Here is a 26,655-nt window from a genome sequence, read left to right as displayed (position 1 = left end):
AGAATACTCAGGTATAAGCATTTTTACAGGGTTTTTCTTGGTTTAAGCTATCAAAATGGGCAGTTCTAAGTGTTTTTAGAGGGGTTTTAAGTATTCGCGGATTTCAGCTATTCACAGGGGGGTGTGGTACGCACCCCTCGCGAATAAAGGGGGTTCACTGTAGTCTCAGTTAACAGAAGGCTGAGCCTTACCAGAGGATGAAACCTCTAAATCATATAAACAAGGAAATAAACCAAATCTGTATAGTGAAATTAATGAAGACTTTTCCCATAAAATAGATGGGTTATTAAAATGCATGTTCTTCATCATCACAGGATAAAACTAAACAACAAATAAAATGGAAGTTTTCTTTAGATTAAATCAAGACAATCTTCCAGGACCATGTAGTTTTCAGCACTAATGTTTGCTGTGCTATTCCTCATCAGATGAAGTTATTTCTATGACAAATGAATCAACAAACTGATTCACAGCAATATCATTCTCTGTATCTTTTTTTATAATGTTCTCAACATGTTTAACGGCATTTTACCAATTTTCTGCGTCATGCATGCCAGTAATAAAGATGTTAGATCTGACATTTTAAAGTTATTCTTTCTGGCTACATAGTTTTTAACCTGCGCCCAAATAAGTTAAATTGCACTATAATGGTAGTGATAAGGGGGAGCCTTACAACCTTGTGACCTTTTTCCAAAGGTATCTGTCAATGACTGCTTTCACCATTTCAAGCAATTCACACTTTGTCAGATGTTCGGGAGGATTTTTACGTTTATTTCTTAACTGTCTTGGATCACTCCATTTGTGCTTGCCATCGTAGGAGGTCTGTCAATTTGCACTGAATGGTAAGATGCATTGCCCATAATTATAACGGACTGCCGTAGTATGTTGGGTATAAGCTGCTCTTGGAACCATTTTTCAAACAGTGTGATTCATATGGTGGTGATAATCACTGTCGTTCTTTGCTTGGAACAACAACAATGCATTTAGCGTAAATCCTTGGTTGGATCCAGCATGGTTCCATCCTGATGTGAGTCAGAAATTTATTTCTGTTCCACACATGATTGTGTTGATTATTTCTATCTTATTCACTCAGAAGGGATAATTCGAATAAAATGCTGTCAGTTGGGTCATTGCTGAGTCGGAAAGTTGGGGAAAACACGCTGGTTGCAAGCAGTTAGCTTGCCCAGGTAATTCCTTGGGTGCAGTTGCCCTCAGGTTCCAACTTCTTTTATGACTTGTATGGCCTAGTGGGCAGCATCCTTGACTTTCAATTGAAAGACCTGGGTTCGATCCTGGTGTGAGTCAGAAATTTATTTCTGTTCCACACATGATTGTGTGTTGATTATTTCCGTCTTATTCACTCAGAAGGGATAATTCGAATGAAATGCTGTCAATTGGGTCATTGCTGAGTCAGGAAGTTGGGGAAAACATGCTGGTTGCAAGCAGTTAGCTTGTCCAGGTAATTCCTTGGGTGCAGTTGCCCTCAGGTTCCAACTTATATGACTTTTATGGCCTGGTGGGCAGCACCCTTGCCTTTCAATTGAAAGACCTGGGTTCAATTCTGATGTGAGTCAGATATATATATATATATATATATATATATATATATATATATATATATATATATATATATATATATATATATATATATATATATATATATATATATATATTATATATATAGTAACTATATATAGAAGTCTTATGTTTATATATATTTTATATATAGTGTCTGTTAAAATATATAAAAATTAAAAATACTTATTTATATATGCATATATTTATATACATTTATTCCTTCAGCTAGTAACTAGTAAAGAAGTCTTATGTTTACCTTATTTTTTTGACAAGTGTCTGTTAAAATGGAAAAAATTAAAAATACTTATTTATATATGCATATATTTATATACATTTATTCCTCCAGCTAGTAAGGAAGTGTTGTATTTACCTGATTTTTTTTACAAGTTTCTGTTATATATATATATATATATATATATATATATATATATATATATATATATATATATATATATATATATATATATATATATATATATATATATATATATATATATATATATATATATATATATATACATACATACATACACATACATACATATATAAAATATTCCTCCAGCTAGTAAAGAAGTATATTTACCTTATTTTTGACAATTGATATATATATATATGTAAATGAATATAAGAAGGCCCATAAAACACTGTTTAAACATTGAAACCATATATTTCGGGCACAATACAACAAAAAATAACTCATGGTTGTATTTTTTATCAGTTTTGAAATATTTTCATATAAATCACGATAAGTGCCAAAATTTCAACCTTTGGTCAACTTTGACTCAATCGAAATGGTCGAAAAATGCAATTGTAAGCTAAAACTCTTACATTCTAGTAAGATGCAATCATTTACCTTCATTTTGCAACAAACGAGAAGTCTCTAGCACAATATTTTTTGTGGTGACTTTTTGAAAAAACTTTTTCCTTACCTCTGCCGCACACTAACTCTGCTGAAAATCTCAGAATTTCTTTAGTCACTTTGTCGTAATTTTCGCACCGTTTTATATTAGCTGATACATAAAGTTTTATATATGAAAATGTTTGCAATTTCATGTAAAATACAACAAAAAATAACTCATGGTTGTAGCTTTTATCAGTTTTGAAATATTTTCATATAAATCACGATAAGTGCCAAAATTTCAACCTTCGGTCAACTTTGACTCGACCGAAATGGTCGAAAAATGCAATTGTAAGCTAAAACTCTTACATTCTAGTAATATTCAATCATTTACCTTCATTTTGCAACAAAGGGGAAGTCTCTAGCACTATATTTCGATTTATGGTGAATTTTTGAAAAAAAAACTTTTTTTTATGTCCGCTCGTTATGAATTCATACATCATTTTGTGATAATATTTTCTCTGTGTTGCTTTGATCGTTTTAAAATTTGTTATATACCAAAATCATCGCAATTTAGTGTACAATACAATGAAAAAAAAATAGCTCATTAGCTTTAACCGTTTTGCTCGCAGTGCGATTTGTATACAATTATAAATTTTTTTTTTGCGCTGTCATATATTCCAATATTTATATATGATAATGATATTTTTTTTCATTTCTGATGGTTGCATACTAAACTTCAGGCAATGAGAAAAAAAGGAGCCAAAAATGAGCTCTTAATCTTAATAACTAAGTGTGCTTTGATTTAAAAAAAAAAAAACTTTTTCTGCTTCGGCGGTAACTCCCAAACCCCGCTGGCATATGGCAGACACTTTTGTAAATAGAGGCTCGGCGTTTAAGGGTTAATAGCTTTATGACAAAAATAGTGCATTTAGTCAAGGAAATGACATGAAAATACAGTAATTAGTGAATATTTCTGAGTGAAAAATACAGCGAATGGGCAAATTTTCCGCGAATAATGGGTAGGTATGTTCCACAGAGAAATCCACGAATACGTGAGTCCTCGAATAGTGAGACCGCAAATACGGGGGGTTTACTGTATATATACTGTACATACACACAAACATACATTGTATATATATATATATATATATATATATATATATATATATATATATATATATATATATATATATATATATATATATATATATATATATATATATGATAGTGAGACCTTTAATATCCAAACTTACCTCTCTTGTGGCCGACTGGTTAGTGTGGTAGTCCTTTACTGTCACGGGACGGTGGACTTATTATCAACTAAAACTGTCATATATATGAAAATATATTACGAGGTAGAGTGAATTGATATTAAAGGACACTTGATTGTATATGAAACGGTGATGTGATAAATAGTCGTATATATATGTATATATATATATATATATATATATATATATATATATATATATATATATATATATATATATATATATATATATATATATATATATATAATATATGTATATATATATATATATATGATATATATATATGTATGTATGTATATATATATACAATATATATATATATATATATATATATATATATATATATATATATATATATATATATATATATATATATATATATATATATATATATATATATATATATATATATATATATATATATATATATATATATATATATATATATATATATATATATATATATATATATATATATATATATATATATATATATATATATATATATGTATGTATGTATATATATACAATATAATAATATATTATATATATATATATATATATATATATATATATATATATATATATATATATATATATATATATATATATATATATATATATATATATATATATATATATATATATATATATATATATATATATATATATATATATATATACTTCTTTTCTTGGTTGGTGGCAAAGCAACTCCAGCATTGGCATGATCAGTAAGGAGTTCGTTGTCTGCTTCCTCTTTATACAGTCGGTGTACAAGTTGACACAGAGTTGGGTGTTCAATTGTGACTCGTAGTCAAAGCCTCTGTGCCAGCCTTCTGTTGAGTTGTTTGTGTGAGGCAAATCATGTAAAACACTCTCATGGACATTTCCAGAGTTCTTGTGGATAACCAGGCTGTCTTCTTCGTCCGTGCTGCACATTCCCAATCCACGTAGCCTCAAAATAGGTTAGAAAGTCTCCCAGGATCTTGTCCGTTTCATTGTCCAGTGCAGATATAATTCTTTCAAATGTGTTGCTAATATCTTGTAGAGGAACAAATGCAAGTGCTTGAAGTGATTTAATCAGCACAGAAGTTTCAGGACATGCAGCATACCAACTGGCAACTCCTTGGGCTTGAATTCTTTGCCCCAGTCATTGTCCAAAGTGGAACAGGCAACCACTGATTCAACTCTGTGGAAAGTGTCTTTTGACTGAATTCAATGCTGCTCTTTCAAAGTCCAGCATCAGGGATTCGTGGTTTAAATTTGTTTCGTGCTTGAGGAAAGTCCATATTGCATCATAGGTTCCTTTGTTCTTGTGCTTTGTGACACAGAACACCAGTGGCACTGTTCTGGATTCACTTAGCACGACATGAATAGTGTACAGCTAGAAACCATCAGGGGCTGAATCAAATGTTCCATCGCAAAACAAGTGCAATTTTCTTTCAAGAACATCAAGTTTTTTCGCAGTTGTCATTATCACAATTTCAAGATTCTCATCTTTGTGTGCCAAAAAAGGTTCTCTTGTCGTTACTTTGAGTTCATTGGTTATTAAATTTCCATCTGGCACACTTCTTTGTCGTCACATCATTCATGACAGAACCTCTGTATTAGGTAGGGCTCCTGCAGCGTCCAAAGGAAAATGCATCGTTTTATTTTGTATAATGGATGATGTGCACTTGTCTGACGACCTCGCTCTTTTCTGAATTGCATCAGCTGTGCACTTGTCTGACGACCTCGCTCTTTTCTGAATTGCATCAACTGTCTTTAGGGCGGTAAGTCTGCCGGCGCTCAGAGGATGGCTACGTTCCGTGACAAATCCTTCTACTAAGTCGTTTTTTTGTCTTCAAGGATGCATTGCACTGTTTTCTCTTCTCACATTGCCAGCATGTGTAGCTTCCATTCATTCTGTTAATTACATATGCATGACCTTCTTTGAGTAGTTTTCTGCTTCCTCTTGAATTTGTGACAAAGTCCATTTTGATTGGAATCCATAAAAAATTCAACGTATCTTATGAAAACGATAATACAGCCATAATTTAAGATAGTTACAACAAATAGTAAAAATCCGCAAACATAAATCAGTTATTCAAAACATTGAGCAAAGAAGGTAGGGTAGTGAAGTCTGTGTCCTGTCCTGCTAGACTGACCACTGTGCTCATTGGAACTTGCCATCTCAAATTTTCAAAATGCTCTAGATAAGGTTCAGAAAAGCGCTAGAATTAGTAAATTGCATCTTTTTTTATTTACAGCAATATTTATTCATCTGTTGCTATAATTATCTCAAGCAGTTGTCAATATCCTCTACATGCTGAATTTTATTGTAAACGGTTACCAGTGTACTTACATTTTTATTGGTCATGTAGGCTTAATTCAGGAACGTCTATATCCTCCATGTCTAATTCGTAAGCAATATCTGATGTGGATGCGCGAGTGTCTCTTTGAGTTTTATATTTCTCGGATTTTCCTATATTGTCAAGTAATTTGGGGAGAAGGGTATAATTATGGCTACACTTGCCATGATGTCTCAGTCCATATCGTATTTCTAATATTGCATTATGTTTCTATACTCATCCTATTCCGTATTTTTGACTTAATGTTCATGTGACTAAATGAGCGATCAGCTTCGGCATTTGAATGAGGTAAATTAGAAAGTAAAGATATAGCAAGATATGCAAGTTTGCCAAAGGGGTTTTTCCTGGATACATCTTTATAGCTTGAAACTTCAGCCCAAAAAGTTAATGAATTTTGAGTATCAGACCACTTTATATGGTGAATCATTTTCCACTGAAAGATCAGTGTTTGTTATGACACCTGGATCATCAGTGAAAGTTTTGCTAAGCCGATAATATCTTGTTTGAAAGGATTTAAACATTCATTTACAATTATTGAGGACATGTTGCACAACACAGAAACATTTTCAGGCAAACACTGTTGCAGTTGCTTGATAAGTTCAGTGATGAAAGCTATACACCTCTTGTATAGAGAGACTGACTTGCAGCCACGGGCTGTGGCCTGTGGGTCAGTCTCTCTACACATCATTAGTTTTTATAATTCTTGCTTTCTGAAAATTGCATCAGATAAAGCACAAGATTACTTGAAAGGAGTCAAAAAGTGCAGATGCGCTAAATGTCAAAATTAGGAATGCTAGATTGTTTAGAAAAGCTTAAGTGCAATTAACAGTAAATTTTTTAATTCTCTTGTTGGAATCTAAAGTTGATCTGAAGTAATAAATATATATAAATATATATACAGGTACACAATCCTTTATCCATTCTAAAAACTGAAAAGCTCTATAAATCCGAAAACTTTTTGTGTAGAGTAGAGCGTTAATTCATAAGGTCGGTGGTTTGGCATGCTAATGGCTGACCCAAGTCGTGGGTGTGCCGCTGCTCAAATTATTTCTCTCTCTCTCTCTCTCTCTCTCTCTCTCTCTCTCTCTCTCTCTCTCTCTCTCTCTCTCTCTCTCTCTCTCTCTCTCTCTCTCTCTCTCTCAGGAAAAGATACTGCTGATTTGAGACTTTAACCAATAGGTATTAGTACATATGCAATTTGAGACTCTTTAACCAATAGGTATTAGTACATATGCACACAGTGTGTGTGTGTGCGTTCATGATGTTTTTAAAAATGTTTGGAAGACAAAAAAACAAACATGAATTTTGTTGTTGTCAGTTGCGTGGACTCTCAAGCGTGTCACCAGCAGGTAAACAGAAATGGGGTAACATTCCCTTAAGGCCTGTCCATACTAGGAAACATTGTTTGGAAACAAAGTTTGAAAACTGTTTGAAAACAGTTTCTTGGAAATTGTTTGTAAACAGTTTGGAAACTGTTTCCAAACAGCTTGGAAACTGTTTGCAAACAATGTTTCCTGTCCAGACCTCAGTTGTCGTCAGGATGCCTGCTGGTGCAGTAGCCTCTGTATTTTACTTGGCAGTTTTAATGCACTCAAGGAGGGATAAGAGAGAGAAAAAGAGACGGGTGAGGAAGTTTTTAGGGAAAGGAGCGTGTCATGCTGACTAGCTTCTGGCGTGTATGTATATGTACATATACATATATACATATGTATAAGTATGAATGTTTAAGTGTATATATGTAATTATATATACATATACATATATACATATATATATATATATATATATATATATATATATATATATATATATATATATATATATATATATATATATATATATATATATATATATATATATATATATATATATATATATATATATATATATGTGTGTGTGTACATTATACATGTGTATATACACATATACACACACAGAAACACTAAATGTTTTCCATTCTGGATGGGAAACAAATATACGGTAAAAGTGTTTCTAAACTGTTTTCAAACACTTCCCAAACTGTTTGCAAACTTTGTTTCCAAACAATTTCCAAACTTTGCAAACTTTGTTTCCAAACAATTTCCAAACTGTTTCCAAACTGTTTGCAAACAGTTTGCAAACTTTGTTTCCAAACAATGTTTCCTAGTGTGGACAGGCCTTTAGAGATTAAAGAGATGAATTTTGTTTTGAAGGTATGTTAACACAGCATTAGTAAATATCTTCTGAAGCAAAAAAAAAAAAAAAAAAAAAATTGTTGCTGAAGAATCTCTGAATCAACAATTTTACACTTAAAGTAATGAGAAGGAATTTATTCTATTCTTCATGTAATCAGTAAAATACATATATACTATTAAAAACTACGTACTGTATTCAAAACACGCGCACTTTCATCACTGTCAGCATAACGTGAGCAAAACGTTCTTTCTCAGACAAAATGCAGCTAAAACCTGATTGGCTGGTGGTTGCCATGGAGAGCTGTTAGCCAATGACAGCCCTCTACTTCTGTTCTATTTATAGACATATTTCGATCCCAAATTGTGTGTACGGCACTAAGTTTGAATGTTGCAATGATCATGATTATTTGACTGCTGATCGCAAAAATGACTCAATAATTTGCTTTACATAATTGTTCATGAAAACAAGCATTTAACAATTTTAATTTTAATACACTAGTATGAAAAATCCCACACAATCTGTCATAGTGATGCGAATCGTTCCTGGACCGCCCTCAAGTGTACGACTGCAATCTGATGACAAGTTAGTGACAATAAAGAACAACCTTCTCCAAGATCGATATGATGAATTACAATTATTTTGATTGTGTATTTTTTACATGTTACGCAATGTTTTTGTTGACAATAAAATGTGTTAGGTGAACGTATGGTCTTAATTGTCCCACTATCTTATTATTGATGATCGGGATTGTCTCATATTTAACAGTATATAATATAAATAATAATAAACTAATGAATAAAAAACTAATGAAAAAATAGGAAAAAAGGAAAAATATAACGTGCTTTTGTTGCAGAGGTGATGTTTAATGGTTATGCTCCTGACCCCACAGTTCCGAAATTCAAAAAATTCCAAAAACTGAAATATATTTGGCTCCAAGGATTTCAGATTTTTTCCCCCACATTTTTACTTTTAACAGACACTTGTCGAAAATAAGGTAAATATACCACTTCTTTACTAGCTGGAGGAATAATTGTATGTAAATATATATATGTAAATAAAAACCTATTTTTTTTAATGTAACAGACACTTACATGAAAAGTAAGGTAAATATACCACTTCTTTACTGGCTGGAGGAATAAATGTGCATGTACATATATATATATATATATATATATATATATTGTATATATGCATGTATGTTTGTATGTAAATTTTTTCCATTTTAACCCTTGAACGCATGAAAGCCCTATTTACAAAAACGTCTCCCGTATGCCGGCTCGGTGAGTTAAGAACTGAAGCGGAAAAAAGTTTTTTCAAAAAATCACAGCACGCTTAGTTTTTAAGATTAAGAGTTCATTTTTGGCTCATTTTTTTGTCATTGCCTGAAGTTTAGTATGCAACCATCAGAAATGAAAAAATATCATTATCATATATAAATATTGGAATATATGACAGTGAAAAAAAACTCGTATATAATTGTATACAAATCGCTGTAAGCAAAACGGTTAAAGCTAATGAGTTAATTTTTTTAGTTGTACACTAAATTGTGATGATTTTGGTATATAACAAATTTTAAAACAATCAAAGCAACACAGAGAAAATATTATCACAAAATGATGCATGAATTCGTAACGCGGACATAAAAAAGTTTTTTTCAAAAATTCACCATAAATCGAAATATTGTGCTAGAGACTTCCTGTTTGTTGAAAAATGAAGCTAATTGATTGAATATTACTAGACTGTAAGTGTTTTAGCTTACAATTGCAGTTTTCGACCATTTCGGTTGAGTTAAAGTTGACCGAAAGTCGAATTTTTTCTATTTATCGTGATTTATATGGAAATATTTAAAAACCGATAAAAGCTAAAACCATGAGTTATTTTTTGTTGTATTTTACATGAAATTGCGCACATTTTCATATATAAAACTTTATGTAACGACTAATATAAAGCGGTGCAAATATTACGACAACGACACAAAAGAATTTCTGAGATGTTCGGCCGAGTTACCGCGCAGACGTAAGGAAAATGTTTTTTTAAAAAATTCACCATAAATCGAAATATTGTGCTAGAGACTTCCAATTTATTGCAAAATAAAGTTAAACGATTGAATATTACTAGAATGTAAGAGTTTTAGCTTACAATTGCGTTTTTTACCATTTCGGTCGAGTTAAAGTTGACCGAAGGTTGAAATGTTGGCAGTTATCGTGATTTATGTGAAAATATTTCAAAACTGATAAAAGCTACAACCATGAGCTATTTTCTGTTGTATTCTACATGAAATTGCACACATTTTCATATATAAAAGTTTATGTAACAACTAATGTAAAACGATGCAAACATTACGACAACATGACGAAAGAATTTCTGAGATGTTGGCTGAATTATCACAGCAAGAGACGTAAGGTAAAAAAAAAATTTTTTTTTCAGAAATTCACCATAAATGGAAATATTGTGCTAGAGACTTCCAGTTTGTTGCAAAATGAAGGTACATGATTGAATATTACTAGAATGTAAGAGTTTTAGCTTATAATTGCGTTTTTTTACCATTTCGGTCGAGTTAAAGTTGACCGAATCTTGAAATTTTGGCAGTTATCGTGATATATATGAAAAATATTCCAAAACTGATAAAAGCTACAACCATGAGTTATTTTCTGTTGCATTCTACATGAAATTGCGCACATATCCATATATAAAACTTTATGTAACGACTAATATAAAACAGTGCAAACATTACGACAACGTGATTTGAAAAGAATTTCTGGCGCGGACGTAAGGAAAAAGTTTTTTTCAGAAATTCACCATAAATCGAAATATTGTGCTAGAGACTTCCAATTGGTTGCAAAATGAAGGTAAATGATTGAATATTACTAGAATGTAAGAGTTTTAGCTTAAAATTGCGTTTTTTTACCATTTCGGTCGAGTCAAAGTTGACCGAAGGTTGAAATTTTGGCAGTTATCATGGTTTATATGAAAATATTTCCAAACTGATAAAAGCTACAACCATGGGTTGTATTTTGCTGTATTGTACATGAAATTGCACACATTTTCATATATAAAACTTTATGTAATGGCTAATATAGAACAGTGCAAAAATTACGACAAAATGACGAAAGAATTTATGAAATTTTCGGCTGAGTTAATTTGTCTTATAAGAAAAAAGTTTTTTCAAAAATTCACCATAAATCGAAATATTGTGCTAGAGACTTCCAATTTGTTGCAAAATGAATGTACATGATTGAATATTACTAGAATGTAAGAGTTTTAGCTTACAATTGTGTTTTTCGACCATTTCGGTCGAGTCAAAGTTGACCGAAGGTTGAAATTTTTTGTAGTCGACGTACAGTACGTCCACTCGGCACCCAACAGACAATTTTAGTTGACGTATGATACGTCCAATAGGCGTTTAAGGGTTAATAGACACTTAAAAAAATAAGGTAAATATACTGCTTCTTTACTAGCTGTAGGGATACACAATACCCTCAGTAGTTTATGAAACAGTTGTTTGCAAGTAGGCAAACTATCCGTAGGTATAATGTCCAGTAGGCACAATGTCTGTAGGCAAACTGTCGTGGCACCATTGCTACGTAGCCGTGTCCGATGGGAGCTTTTTCCTCACAAAAAGAAGGATAAGTGTTGATCTTTCCTTAATAGAACTATCAAATACTGGGATGGCAGAGACAAATGGTTTTATTTCTGCCATTAACCATTTTGTTGCAGAATTTGTGACCCGCATTCCCAGCTATGTGTAATTTTAGCACTGAAAACTGAAAATGCTCTTTCAAATCAAAATATTTTTTATAACATCTTCAAGCATTCTATTTTAGAATTGACCATTATTTACACTTAGAAGTCATCTGTTCTATAAAAAAATTATGAAAAGGTGGAAAAATAGAAGAAAATGGTGTCAAAATAAAAAAATAATTGAGTCCATTCAGGATTCTGATGTCTTTGTTAGTGACAACAAACAACATTGTATTATGCTGTGTTTATACATGAAAATACATCAACATATAACATAAAAGGGGTTTTTATACCCATGGGTTGCAAAAAAAAAAATGGTGGAAAATAAAAAAATACAAAATACACTACTTTTTATTTTTAGTAGTAACCCTAAGCATCCTGTTGTGTGTTTACATTCAGTACTTATACAGGACTGTTTTCGTATTTCACACTGACAATGCTGCTTGTATACTTGATGAGTGTGATATACCTCAAAACAAGTAATGATACACAGAGGTGTATCATTCATTCTATATTCTCCTTAACCCTTTTTTTTCTTTTGATAATTTTTTTGGCAGAGTGGAACACACTACTCATTGAGGCTTGTGTTTTTTGTCCACATATTGTGATGGAAACTGCCTCTCATTTCGTCTTGCATCCATAGAGTCTGAAAGAGAAAGTTAAAGGCCAGTGATCAAGTGACGAACATAAACAAACACTTGCTCTCTGCAACTGAAACTCCCTTGCTGATAATAACATACAGTAAATGAAAAAGAATTGTTGTTTTACATATCAAACATATATACTGTATTGTGATATTAAATCTTAATTATACATAGAAAAATTAATTTCACATTCTATCAAAAAACAAAGCCTGTTGGTTGTCAGGTAGCTTAAGCTTTACTATGGCTAACAAATGTAAACAAACCTTCCCCTTCAGCAAGAATGCTACGTTGTTGAGAAATGTTAACCCTGCAAAAGCTTTGGTTTTATATGGCAAAGAAAACATCTTGCTGTCATAAAGCATAGCTGTATATTATAATTACATCATTAAATAACATGAAAATGATGAAAATATACAGAATTCTTATGAGGAAGCTAGAAAGGGAAAGTTAACAGGCTAGCGATCAGCTGATGAATGTAAACAAACGCTCTGTAATTGAAACTCCCTTGCCAAGAATAATGTTAAATTGCAAGTAATTATTGCTCTGCATATCAAATATGCATACAGTGTTGTGGTATTAGATCGTAATTATATAACAAAATATTAAATTAGCATTTCCTGGGAGAACTACAACAGCCTCTTGTTCATCCTAGGCAACAAAACTACAGTTGAGAATTATATAATTCCTACAAAAAAATATATTTTTTTTGTGGGAAAGGAATCAGTTTGCTGTCATAAAAGATACGTGTTGAACATTCGCGTTTCATTTTGTTGCGGATTTTTATCAAACACATTATTCACCTGTCTGCGGGGGAAATTTCACTAATTCGCGAATTTTTTCATAGAGGAATATACACTAACTACTGGATTTTTATTTTATTTTCATTACTAAATAAAAATTTTTATGATAAAAAATGATTTACTAATTTTCGAGTATTGATATTAATGTAAACAGCAAAATATCAGTAGAAAAATTTAAAATTAAAATCCCACAAAATCACAAAACAGCTTACCAGTGTACATAAACACTTCATCATCATCTCTCTCATTCTCTCTCTCTCTCTCTCTCTCTCTCTCTCTCTCTCTCTCTCTCTCTCTCTCTCTCTCTCTCCTTAATATATATATAAGATGTACAGTCATACCCTGAGCCAGAACCCCTCATGTGAGTTTGGCACTGTCTCTAAAAATGCTAATATGCTTATTTCTAGAGTTTAAACACTGTGATATGACCCTAACCATGCTCCCAAAGTATTAAGGTAACTTTTAAATGAAATTAAAGTTACTGTAATTTCATTTAAAAGTTAACTTACTACATTACCCTTAAAAAAAAGAAATAAATGGTTGACATAAAAAAAAAAGAAATAAATGGTTGAGTAAAAATATAGGAGTGTGAAGATTACTCCCCCTTCTGATTGATCTATTTTCGAAAATCTTCTCAACCACATTTTTTAGAACTAGTTTATTCTAGTACATCTCTTTCTCATTGTTGTGAAATGATTTTTCATGAACGAACAGTGTTTTTTATTTGGACTAATACAACTCTTAGTATGTCTCTATGTTTTAGAACGTAATATTTGCTACACTAGCGGATTTGCAGTTCATAGACAGTACAGGTAAAATTAGATCTATTTAAAATTATCTACTGTACAGGTAAAGACGTACAGGGAAATAGTAGTAAGTTGTAAAATATGCTATGTATGAGTGCTAACTACGCAAGAGAGAGATTACATAGGAATCCTTTGACCTGCTATTGGCAACACTCCCCCTTCCTGTCATATTAATTTGACATATCTGACAGCTTTGTCTTGAGCATCTCTTCAACGAGTTCTCAAAGATCACGGAATGATGTTTGTTTAAAATACGTATCACATACATGGTATAAATTTTGTGTCTGTGAATTTGTGTAACTCGAATCACGCAAGTTCGTGGGTATTACTATTTGAAAATATATTACTGTAGTGTAGTGTTTTTGGATGATAGAGCATACTGTACAGTACCTTAAATGTTCGCTAATTATTTTCATTTTTTTTCCAGTCTGCATTTATTGAAATGCAAAAACTTGTAATTATATAGCATGGAAAATATGAAAAAACGAATGACAAAGTAACATCACGTTTATCTATAAAAGTATGCTGTACAAAACAAACATATGTGCATAAAAATCAATCTTTCTCTTATCACAGAGAGAGAGAGAGAGAGAGAGAGAGAGAGAGAGAGAGAGAGAGAGAGAGAGAGAGAGAGAGAGAGAGAGAGAGAGAGAGAGAGAGAACAGCTGGGGACATGACTTCACAGGCACTGTTAAACGGGATGGGATGAGAACAGAGTGTTGAGTGTTGCCTACATGAAATTTTGCTTTTTAAATATTTTTACAATGATTAGAGATGAATCATCAACAGTGATCAAATATTCTCTTGTGTACTGTTATAATATGTGTGATAATCATAGTCAACTAAACTTGTAATGAAATATGATGCAGTAAATCAAAGTTAAAAATATGGCAACAATACCTCCACCATCTGTCGTGAAATAACTGAATTTTTTCTTTTTTTTATGTTTATGGTACAGTTACATATTATTTTCATTAAAAGGATATGTACAGTATAGTACTGATATACAAGAAAGAGAGAGAAAAGATTACCTCATCGCAGAAAAATTTTATGCTATGAGAATGACGGCACAAGAATTTTTTAATAAATTTATGACAGATGGTGAGGACTAACCACAAAACGACCCAAACCAAGAACTTACTGTAGTATAAATAATTTTTTTTATCATAAATGTATTTATGATAAATACTAACATGATGTACAAACATACCATTCTCTGGAGGTCGTGTTCCATCATTCTAAACCACCCACATTTTAGATATGCTGTACAGTACTACTATCCTAAAATACATACCTGTACAGTAAATATAATTTCAAAATCATCTTACAACAGTAAAGTATCAGTATAGTAGTAAAATGTATGCCCAGTGCATTATTATATCCACAGAATGATGCCCAAAGTTACTAGGCCAAAAAAAACCTGCGTATCTGATTGATAGGGGATACTTAAGAGTAACAGTTGTAGGCTGGCTTATACTTAATTTATAACATGACTTTGAAATGATATTAGGGTGTTCTGGGATGATAGTTCAAGGTATATTTTTGAACTGTCAAATTTGGCCATGAACTGTTAAAATAGGCAATTATAAGCATTTTAACGGTGTATATAGCATACTTAAGAGTAACAGTAGTAGGAGAGTACTGTAATGAAAGGTTTCTTTGGGTGGTTTGGGATGTATTTTTGTTTGAACTATCAAGTTAAACAGTGAAATGTTAAAATGGGCAGTGATAAGCATTTCAGTTTAAGGAGTACAAGGTATTTGGCAGTTACAAGCCATTTATAAGCATATTTAGAGGGGGTTTTGCATTTCTGCCGTAGGTTTTGGAACCTATTCCCGCTTGAAAGTGGGGGCCACTGTAGTTTTATATCATAATTTCATATTTTCACAACATGAAAATGATGAAAACATCCTGGATTCTTTGGAGGAACAGGTTTGTTTTCAGTCGCTTATTTCTGGCACACAGTTCTGTCAACAGATGGCAGCAGTAGAAGAGCAGATGTGTTGGCTGCATGGGGGAGAATGGGAATTTTTTTAGGTGAAGTGGACAAAAGTAGTCTTTTTGCAGCTAGATATTACATACTCTTGAACGACTTTTGTCGTTTATTGCAGTGAAAGAGTTAACTCTCATTTCCCAGTCACTACATAATTCTGAGGTTCTTCACATGATTAATTGTTTTAAAAGTGAAGGAACAGAAGGCTAGTGTCTTGTGAAGAGGGTATTGGTTCCCTAGAATTATTGTTGTGCTATATTTTCCATTAAACTGGAAGAAGATTGCTTGTATAGCTTTCATTGCAATATTATTAGGCAGCATTGCAATAATATTAGGCAGGATAACCGTTTCCTTCGACAACTTCTGAATTTGTGTTGAAAGAGGAACCAAGTGCCATTCAGTATTGGGAAAGGCTGCTCTGCCCAGAAATTCTAAATGCTCAGCTTCATAGTTTTCCTTTCGTGAATGAGGTATTTTCCATCTGGTGAAAGGATGCACATTGGGGCATCTCACCAAGGGTTAGTATCATTCTCAGGGGCAGATATTTGTGCCCATACTACATTCTGAGTTACTAGTCGGCACTCAGAGTGAGTAGGCTGTCTTTTATTACCCATTGTGATTTCAACCAGGATCTAGATGACTGATTCAGCTTCTTTTTGGGCTTGGGTGTTTTATTATTCTGTTCCCATGACCTAAATTTTTGGTGAGAAAACCAATCTCTGCCTGGGCAGACTGTGCAGCCTCTCTATCTAGTTTAAAGGAAGAGAAATTTTTACACGTCACACCCAATTCTAAATCTAGGACAGACCTGAATTCCTCCTGGGAGTCATGGATAGCATCTCTGATATGCTGACACTCAGTAGCAAGGGCATCCTTGATACTGTTCATGATTTCCTCCTGGAATTCTGAAAGTAGAGAAAGTGGAATTTTCGTATCGATGTAGTAAATCACAAGGCACTTGTTTATAAATTCCAGAATCTTGAGTGGGTGTATGTTTTAGGATCACTTCAAGATATCTTCACAGGTAGGCAGCAGCAAGTTGCTGTTGATGGAATCTTTAGTGAACCAAGACCTATTATGTCTGGAGTTCCACAGGGTAGTGTTCTTGGTCCACTGTTATTTTTAGTGTGTACAAATTGATATGGTTGTTGGCCTGGAGAACAAGGTTATTCACTATGCCGATGATACAACACTTGTGGGTGTAGTAAAGTCTCTGCCTATGAGAAATGAAGCTGCCCTCAACCACAATTGGGACATGGACTGGATCAGTGAGTGGTGTAGTCAGTGGGGTATCAATCAGGCTGAACTCCAGTAAAACAAAAACGCTATTGATTGACATATCTCGTACGGATTTTCCATCCCATCCTTCCGTTCAGGTAGATGGAACTTTGTAGAATGAGTCTGAAGCTTTAGCTATTTTAGCTTCAATTTTTGACCCACATCTTACTTTTGAGAAACCTCTAATGAAAGTTTCAGCAAATGACACATGAAAGGTAGGTGTTGTTCGTAAAGCCTCATATATTTACAATAGTGATAAAATCATTGCAGCCTGTTTTAGGTCATTTGTCCTTCCTTTACTAGAATACTGTTCTCTGGTGTGGATGTCTGCTTCTGCCCGAGATTCATCTCTATTAGGTAGCGTGGTTTGTGGTGGTAGGTTTCTTATTCCTAATATTAGCAATTATGACATGGACCATAGATGGATGGTCTCTTGTTTGTCACTTTTTCATAAGTTGTATTTTAACAGAGCTCTTTCAAGTTCAGAATTGATCCATGATCCCTTTTTCCTGCCAAGAGCAATCAGATTCACTGAACAGCAGCGCCAATATGGAGTAAATATGCCTCACTGTCAAACCTCTCGGTTCCAGAGGCTCTTTATTCCTCTTATTGATAGACTGTGGAACAGCCTCCCTGAGGATTTCGTGCAATTGGAAATTTAGAAGTTCAAGAAAAGATGCAGTGCTTTGCTACCCTAATACAGTTCAACTTGTATTTTAATATTTTACTTACATTTTTATTTATTGATTACTTGGTTAATTTATCTGACATTCTAATAACTGATTTCCTCTTTCCGTATTTCCCATTGCCTTCTGTTGCATCTTTCAAATGAACACCATATTCTTTGGAAGCTTGAATTTCAAGTCAGTGGCTCCTGTGGGCTTGTTCCATATGAATAGGGTTCATCTTATGAGTAATAATAATTATTATGATGATAATGATAATACATGGCCATAAGTACCTGTCCATGGTATGATGTTAGGTAACATGATCAGTGGGTCATGTCCATAAAATAATAGTAATGTATTAAAATGTTAATTCACAATTACTGTAATAACATTGCCTTAAAGGATTTACTTACAAATGCATGGAAGCTCAATTAAGACAAAACTAAATTGATACCCCTACATTGTATTTCTATACATTTAAATTTTGATAAACTGGTCTGTTTCCAAGCACCAGGTAAAGTTAGTTATATAGCAGGTACGGGGTTAGTTGCGCCGTCAGAACCTAAAATCGTCATAACGGAAAATCGTCAAAAATCAAAAATCATAAGAAAACCTTACTTTTAATTTTAATGGGTGCATTGAAATTACATTATTATTGAGTTTTACATCAAAAATTATTATGATTATTCTGCCGCTTTGGGGCCATATTTCCAGATTTATATTAAATCAGAATTATTGTACCAGATTTATATTAAATCAGTATCCCTGAAACTTCAAATTGTTTTGGCAAAGCTTACCAGTACAAAAAGTACTTTTTTTATTCCCTTAAGGAAATGGCAAGCATCACATCAAAATTTTCCCAACACCTGGGATGTTATTATCAGCAGAGTAATACCCATTACAAATAGATCTGCATGAATGTATATTTCCTTTCACACTTTAAGAGAACCCCGATATAAAGAATAACTGTGGAACTTCTATGTAACAAAGTCCATATAGTTTGATTATAGAATACTACAAAGGCTTTAGCAAACAATGTGGCATCTAAATCAAGCATGATTGGGAAATGAGATCATCGCTATGTTTCATAAGCAAGAAGTTAGGCTAACCGGTTTTACCCATTTGGTAACCTCAAATTATCCATCAGAGTTAAAAAAGTAATTGATTAATGAGTTCCAATAATAAAATTGTCTGTTATTGCATTAATGCTACTTATTGCTTTGTTAAACAGGAAAAAGCAACAGTATGGCAACTACAGCATTAACCTAGTGATTTACGCCTAACTTTTTGCCTTACAGGAGACCTGCTGGCTCCCAGTTTTAACAATATAAGCCTACCCATTGAAATTTTAAAAACTAAAACTTTCCACTGAGTCTTAAAACTATGCACTTGGCTTGAGTGGTGTTATGGTGATCGACAAATTCAATGTCGAACACTACTGCAGAAGCAAACGCTGGGTACGCATGAGCTCTGTAACAGACCAGAGTGTAATGACGAAGCTAGGTGAAATATGTCATGTTGTCACATCTGCATGAGTAGGATGAAAGAAAGAGGTAGTTGTTGTAGGACAGGAGATAGAGCTCTCTTGTTCTGAATCCTTTGTATCACTGTGCCAACTAGCACTATTCTGGCCAAGACCAACTATAAGAAAATTCTTTGAGATTGGTTGGTCTGTCTTGTGTAACCCTGGGGGAACCATGAGGTACTCCTTTGACGGTGAACAGTGGCTACGCTATCAAAAAAGTTTTTAATATAGTGGATTTTAGTTCAGGTACTGTAGTAAAATACTATGTTTACAACAGGTCATTGAAATATTTTGATTTACTTGTTCCTATAAAAACAATAAAGTAGCATACCTAGCACAGACAAAATGAGTTCTGTTGCAGAATATATAAGTTAAAAGCAGGTGTATTATTGACAGCTGAATAGAACAATTTTGTTGATTTTAATTCAAAGAAATTTCTCTTCTTTCAGCGGAGCATCTCACAGCATGTTTGGTGAAATGAAGACTATTGATCAAGAAAAACCACTCTCTACCAGTTCTCGTAACAATAACAATAACAGCAAGAATACCTTCCGTGATGATGACATTGATGAAGACTTTGAAACTATCATACGATTCTCCTCAGGTCCTCCAAAGTGAGTATTATACTTCCTGAAAAAATTGTGTAAGACTGCATAAATCAAGTAGATCTTTTATAATTTCCTCACAGTTGTTTGAAATCATATTTCAGAAAAATGTGTCCTTGTGTGTGGCTGTGAAAAAATGTCGCCAAAATTCGTGTACTATCTCAAGAACTGGTACTGTTACTTGTTTTGTGGTACATCATCAGTCAGGTTGTTAATCTTTGTGGTAGTTCTGTGGGACTACCTCAAAATACTTATGAGCTCATGAACAGAATTGGTAATCATGTCTGATATACATTACAGCTATAAACAAATGGAAAGCTACTGGTTTGATACAAATTACTATTACAGTTTGTTTGTTGGTTACACTGCTTTAGAACTCATATATATACTGTAAGTGGTAGTCACTTCATTGTATGAAGAGGAAAATTAAATCATGATTGCATTGCTCCATTGATGTTGTGTGATATTATACTGCCTAATACCAGAGGTCTTTTTTTAATCATTTTTTGGGGTGAAAATTTTACTATTTCCCAGACAGTTGAACCCCATAAGTTGTTAGTGCTGCCAGTGCACTCACACAGTGCACTGTAGGCATTACTTAGGTTCTTTGCAGTGGCCCTTCGACCCCTAGCTGCATCCCTTCTTATTCCTTGTACTATACCTCCATTCATATTCTTTCTTCCATTTTACTTTCTGCCCCAACATTATTTTCAGCACTGTTTGACCTAATAGGTCCCAGCACTTGTCCTTTGATCTAAATTTTATATTCCAATATCCAGTCTAGATAGTATACTCACCAGGTATTTCAAGAACTTAGGAGGATGTAATGTTATTGTAAAGTACTATATTTTCCTTGATATAATCAAGTAATTTGTCATGACTGTTTTTATTTATTGTTATGTGGACTATACTCTACATTTTGGTCTTGTTTTTCCCTTATGTAAAAGTAGTCTTTTTGACTTGTTCGATAGGAACATGCTCATTTCAGTAATAAGGATAATAGTTATAGTCCCATGGCTCACTAGCATGAAATAGTTTATGCTCACTGTTGATCATGCAACTGAGGATCAGCAAGTTGTTTGTGGCTGTGTTTTGTCAAAGAGGATGTTGACACAGGAGAGGCATATTGTATGCCAGTTTTGCTGGGTTTATGGAAGGTCTTCAATTCTGTTTGCATAACTGCTGTTTGGCACTGCAAGAGTTGAGATTGCACCAGATCAGTTTGAGGGATCTTTGCAGGTTTAAAATATCCCAAGGAAGCATAAAAAATAAGTTTCCACTGACATGTATAAGTTTTGTTAAGGGACACTTTGAAAAAGCTGGGAATCTATGCCTTGACAGTGCAGTTATGAAGGGATTCTGAATTTCTTAAGTTTGCTGTAATTGAATGATGTGAATTATAAATGACATGGTTATCATGACCAGGTTAAGAGCTACTGATTTTATTACTGTATGAATATTTTTATTATTCCATGGAAGTAACCCCAAACATAACCCCAAACAGCCGTGGACATGAAAAGCAACCTTCCCCATAACAGAAGGCCCATATGCAAATCAAAAGAAAAAGTGAAGTAACTAAAAATGAACTAACTGACATTTGCTTGAAAAATCAATGTTAGTTCTAAGCGGTTGTGTATCACCTAGAAATTTTACAGCTTCTTTTAAACTTACCATCATCAGTATTGCAGTATAGGTCAACCATCACTAATCTGGCAATCGTTAATCTTGTTTCATCACTAATCTGGGAATAATTTTGGCTTGTGCAATTTCAAATTTCCCGGGCCACCGCACCAACCTTCTGCTACTGGTTGTTGGCGCTGCTAGGTACATATGTACCCTACTCACACAATTGCATTTGTCTTTTGGGTTGTAAGAAAGAAAAGAAAAAGTAGTATACAAATATATATATATATATATATATATATATATATATATATATATATATATATATATATATATATATATATATATATATATATATATATATATATATATATATATATATATATATATATATATATATATATATATAATATATATATATATATATATATATATATATATATATATATATATATATATATATATATATATATATATATATTCCATCAAATATATAGGGGCCCTGTGAAATATTTTCTGTTAAAAAAATCCATCAAAAAATGCCAAAATGGAAAATAAAGGCTATATTTCAGAGACCAAACTGCCTCTCTCCTCAGGCAAATAATGAATGAGAACAAGTTACAGAAAAGTGGTATTTATACCAGAAGGTCCATAGGTCAGCCATTACGTCACTCCAGTTGACAGTTTCTTTTTAATCTTCTTAATCTCTGGTTGGAGGAGGATTTTATCTGGAATATCTGAATCCCAGGTGCTCTTGAGAGATTCATTGTCTCTGTTTAATCAAGGCTGATTCCACCATCTGGCTTTTGAACCGACAATATGTCTCATATAATTTATAGCAGTAATTGTTGGTTCAAAAGCCAGGTGATGGAATCAGCCTTGATTAAACAAAGAAAGACAATGAATCTCTCGAGGTGCCTGGGATTCAGATATTATAGATAAAATCTTCCTCCAACCAGTAACTAAGAAGATTAAAGAGAAATTGTCAACTGGAGTGAACCTTCTGGTATAAATACCGCTTTTCTGTAACTTTTCTCATTTACTATGCACCTGAGGAGAGAGACAGTTTGGTCTATGAAATATAGCCTTATTTTTCACAATTTGGCATTTTATATAATATTAATACAGTATATATATATTTATATATATACAGTAAACCCCCCGTATTCGCGTCCTCACGATTTACAGACTCACTGATTCACAGGATTTTCTGTGGAACATATCTGTAAATTATTTGTGAAAAATTTTTGTCGGGAAATATTCAGTAACTAGTGTATTTTGATGTTATTTTCATGACTAAATACATTTTTTTATGATAAATTATTTACTAATTTCAAATATTATTAAGATTAATAATAATAATATAGTAATAATTATAATAATGATAATACTCTAAGATTAAATAATACATAACTCAGAGAGAGAGAGAGAGAAACTGGTTTTATCCCCTCCATTCAGGACAGACCGACCTCATTAAAGCGAAGATAGATGCTCAGAATTGATACCATTGAAATATTAGAATTATATTAAATACTATTGAAATTGTTAAAATGATATATAAGTGTTTCAGGATGATAGTATAAGCATTTTTAGAGGGTACATTTTATGATAAAATAATGATTTTCAGTACAGTCATACCCAGAACTTATGCAAGTTTAGGTTTCAGAATCCCTCACGCACGGCGAATTTTGACGTAAGTTTAGCACGGTCTCTAAAAATGCTAATAAATGCTTATTTCTAAAGTTTAAACACTAAATATAACCCTAATCATGCTCCCAAATTATTAAGCTAACTTTTAAATGAAATTAAAGTTACTGTAATTTCATTTAAAAGTTAGCTTAATGCAGTACCCTTAAAAAAGAAATAAAGGGTTGACATAAAAATAGAGAGTTGGAAAGAATATCTGTCTCTCTCCCCTTCCAGCCAATCTATTTTTAGAAGTCTTCTCAACCTCTTTTCAATAATTTCTTTATTCTACATCTCTTTCTTTTTGTTCTGAAATACTTTTTCATGAACAAACTTCATTTTTATTTAGACTAATACAACTCTTAGTTATTATGTCTCAATGTTTTAGTTAGTTATTATGTCTATGTTTTAGAACGTATTTGCCACACTAGTGTTTTTGTAAACGTACAGGTAAAATTCAGGTACAGGTAAAGATGTACAGAGAAATAATAAGTTGGAGAAATGTGTGAGAGAGAGAGAGAGAGAGAGAGAGAGAGAGAGAGAGAGAGAGAGAGAGAGCTAACTATGAGAGAGAGAGAGAGAGAGAGAGAGAGAGAGAGAGAGAGAGAGAGAGAGAGAGATTATTTATCAGCTATTATGTGGACAGAGAGAATAACACAAGAGAGAGAGAGAGATATTGCCCTTACTTGAAAATATTAAGTTGAATTATTTATGAATTATTACGGAGACAGAGAGAATAACATGAGAGAGAGAGAGAGAAGTTATTTTTACGATATCAAAAGATGGAAATTCAGTATTAAACTAAGTTTTAAATGAAACGGAAGTTACTGTAATTTCATTTAAAAGTTAGTTTAATACATTACCCTTAAAAAAGAAATACTGTAAATGGTTGACGTAAGAATATAGGATAGTGTACATTACCCTTAAAAAAGAAATATTGTAAATGGTTGACGTAAGAATATAGGATAGTGTGAAGATTAGTATACTATTTTTCTCCCTCCCCATTCCAACAATCTATTTTTAGAAGTCTTCTCAACCTCATTTTTAAAAACTTCTTTAGTCTGTCTCTTTCTCTTGTTCTGAAATGCTCTACGTTTCTCTCTGTCTTAGAACGACACATTTACTGTTTGTAGACGGTACTGGTAAAATTAAATCAATTTAAAATTATCTACCGTACAGTTAAAGACACATAGAGAAACAGTTATAAGTAGGTTGCACTAACTACAAGAGAAGCGAGAGAGAGAGATAACAGTTGTCCTTAACCCTTAAACGCCGACTGGACGTATCTTAAGTCGACTAAAATTGTCTGTTGGGCACCGAGTGGACGTAACGTATGTTGACTACAAAAAATTTCAACCATCGGTCAACTTTGACTCGACTGAAATGGTCAGAAAACGCAATTGTAAGCTAAAACGCTTACATTCTAGTAATATTCAATCATTTACCTTCATTTTGCAACAAATTGGAAGTCTCTAGCACAATATTTTGATTTATGGTGAATTTTTTAAAAAGACTTTTTCCTTACGTCCGCGCGGTAACTCGGCCGAAAATTTCTCTCCCATTTTAATTATGATTGAGTTTCATCCATGTTGCCAATGCACAATAATTTACAGTATTGTATAGTCATTAGCAGCTTGAACGTTGTATTCTCAACTTCAGCTACAACTTGCAGCTTAAATTTAGCAGTATATTCCCTTGATGATCTTTCATCCGTAGCAAATAAGGGATAATGTAAAAATATATCAGTCTTATTCTACTTAACGTCATTTGTGCCATAACCTACGGTAATTGTTTATTACCGTACAATGGTTGAAATACAGGTAAACAGCTGTTATTATCCGATTTGGTTATAAGCAAAACAACAGTTTCTTGGTCGTTGTTTATGGCTGTATGCATTTACACAAGAGTATAACATTACTAACAATACTTTTATCATTCTCTTTTACTTTTTTTAACTAGAAGATGGGATAAAGAGATGGAGGAAAAGTTGTCTATTGTCATTTGGTCTCTCTCAGTGCCTGATTACGCTGCTGCCTGCACCCGCGTGAAATTTAAAAATATTTTATAAAATAATATTGTTGTATCGGTATCAATTGTTTACCCCATTGCAAAATCGAATTATTGTAACTCGAGCATTACCTGAGTACATGCAGTCCCTGGTTTACGACGGGTCCGGCTAAGGACATTTAGAGGTTATGACACTTTTCAGATATATTCATCAGAAATTATTTCCCGGTTTACGATGCACATTCCGGGGTTACAATGCATTGTACGCTGGTCCCTCGGAAGAAATATGGCTCCAAAAGGGCAGAATAATCCAAATTTGGAGTTTTTTTTATGAAAAACTCAATAAAAATGCAGTTTACATCGTTTTCAATAACCCAAAGCATAAAAAGTAAGATTTTCATAAGATTTTTGTCAATTTTCAACAATTTTTCTGTTTATGACAATTTTCGGTTACAACGCAGCGTAAAAACGGAACCCCCGTTGTAAACCAGGCACTTCCTGTATTTTAATAGTTTTATCACAAAAAGTGCATTTAGTCATGAAATTGAGATGAAAATACAGTATTTAGTGAATATTTCGCAGTGAAAAATAACGCGGATGGCCGAATTTTCCGCAAATAGTGGGTAGATACGTTCCAAAGAGAAATCCGTGAATACGTGAGTCCGCGAATCGTGAGAACGCGAATACAGGGTCTTTACTGTATTATTATTATTATTATTATTATTATTATTATTATTATTATTATTATTATTATTATTATTGTGAGTAATAAAAATCCACAATATTATAGTAAATATATTACTATGTAAAAACCAAAGACTTTCGAACACCTGAACGGTGTTCCTCATCAGTGTTAACGTTAAAATGCAAAGTGAGGGTAGTTTTCTTATGAAATAGTTTTTAAAAATTGGGGCGGGCGAGAAGATAACAGCCCATCACGGAAGTGCTGGTTCGGTGTTATGTAATACCAAATTCAACAGGCAGTTGCGCCAATCTCCTTGATCTTCGCACTTGCATGTTGCATCTGCCTGCGCTGCATAGATGCCATAGTCGGAACCATCCACAG

At 32.9% G+C, this 26,655-nt stretch overlaps 1 protein-coding gene across 17 annotated transcripts in view; it reads left to right on the top strand.

The window, feature by feature from the left end:
- Positions 1–26,655, top strand: part of ArfGAP3 (ADP-ribosylation factor GTPase activating protein 3) — a 199,223-nt gene that overhangs the window by 117,721 nt on the left and 54,847 nt on the right. For all 17 annotated transcript variants that reach the window (XR_010854068.1, XR_010854067.1, XR_010854066.1 and 14 more), the window contains one exon: positions 20,118–20,282. Coding sequence is in view for 14 of the 17 variants with exons in the window: in XM_067108896.1 (XP_066964997.1) it covers positions 20,118–20,282 (165 nt within the window). In the remaining 3 variants the exon portion in view is untranslated. The remainder of the gene's footprint in view (positions 1–20,117; positions 20,283–26,655) is intronic.

Source organism: Macrobrachium rosenbergii, chromosome 9 (assembly GCF_040412425.1).
Source record: "Macrobrachium rosenbergii isolate ZJJX-2024 chromosome 9, ASM4041242v1, whole genome shotgun sequence".
Lineage (NCBI taxonomy): Eukaryota > Metazoa > Arthropoda > Malacostraca > Decapoda > Palaemonidae > Macrobrachium > Macrobrachium rosenbergii.
The sequence above is the reverse complement of the archived record's forward strand: the minus strand, read 5'-3'. Positions and strand labels throughout refer to the sequence as shown.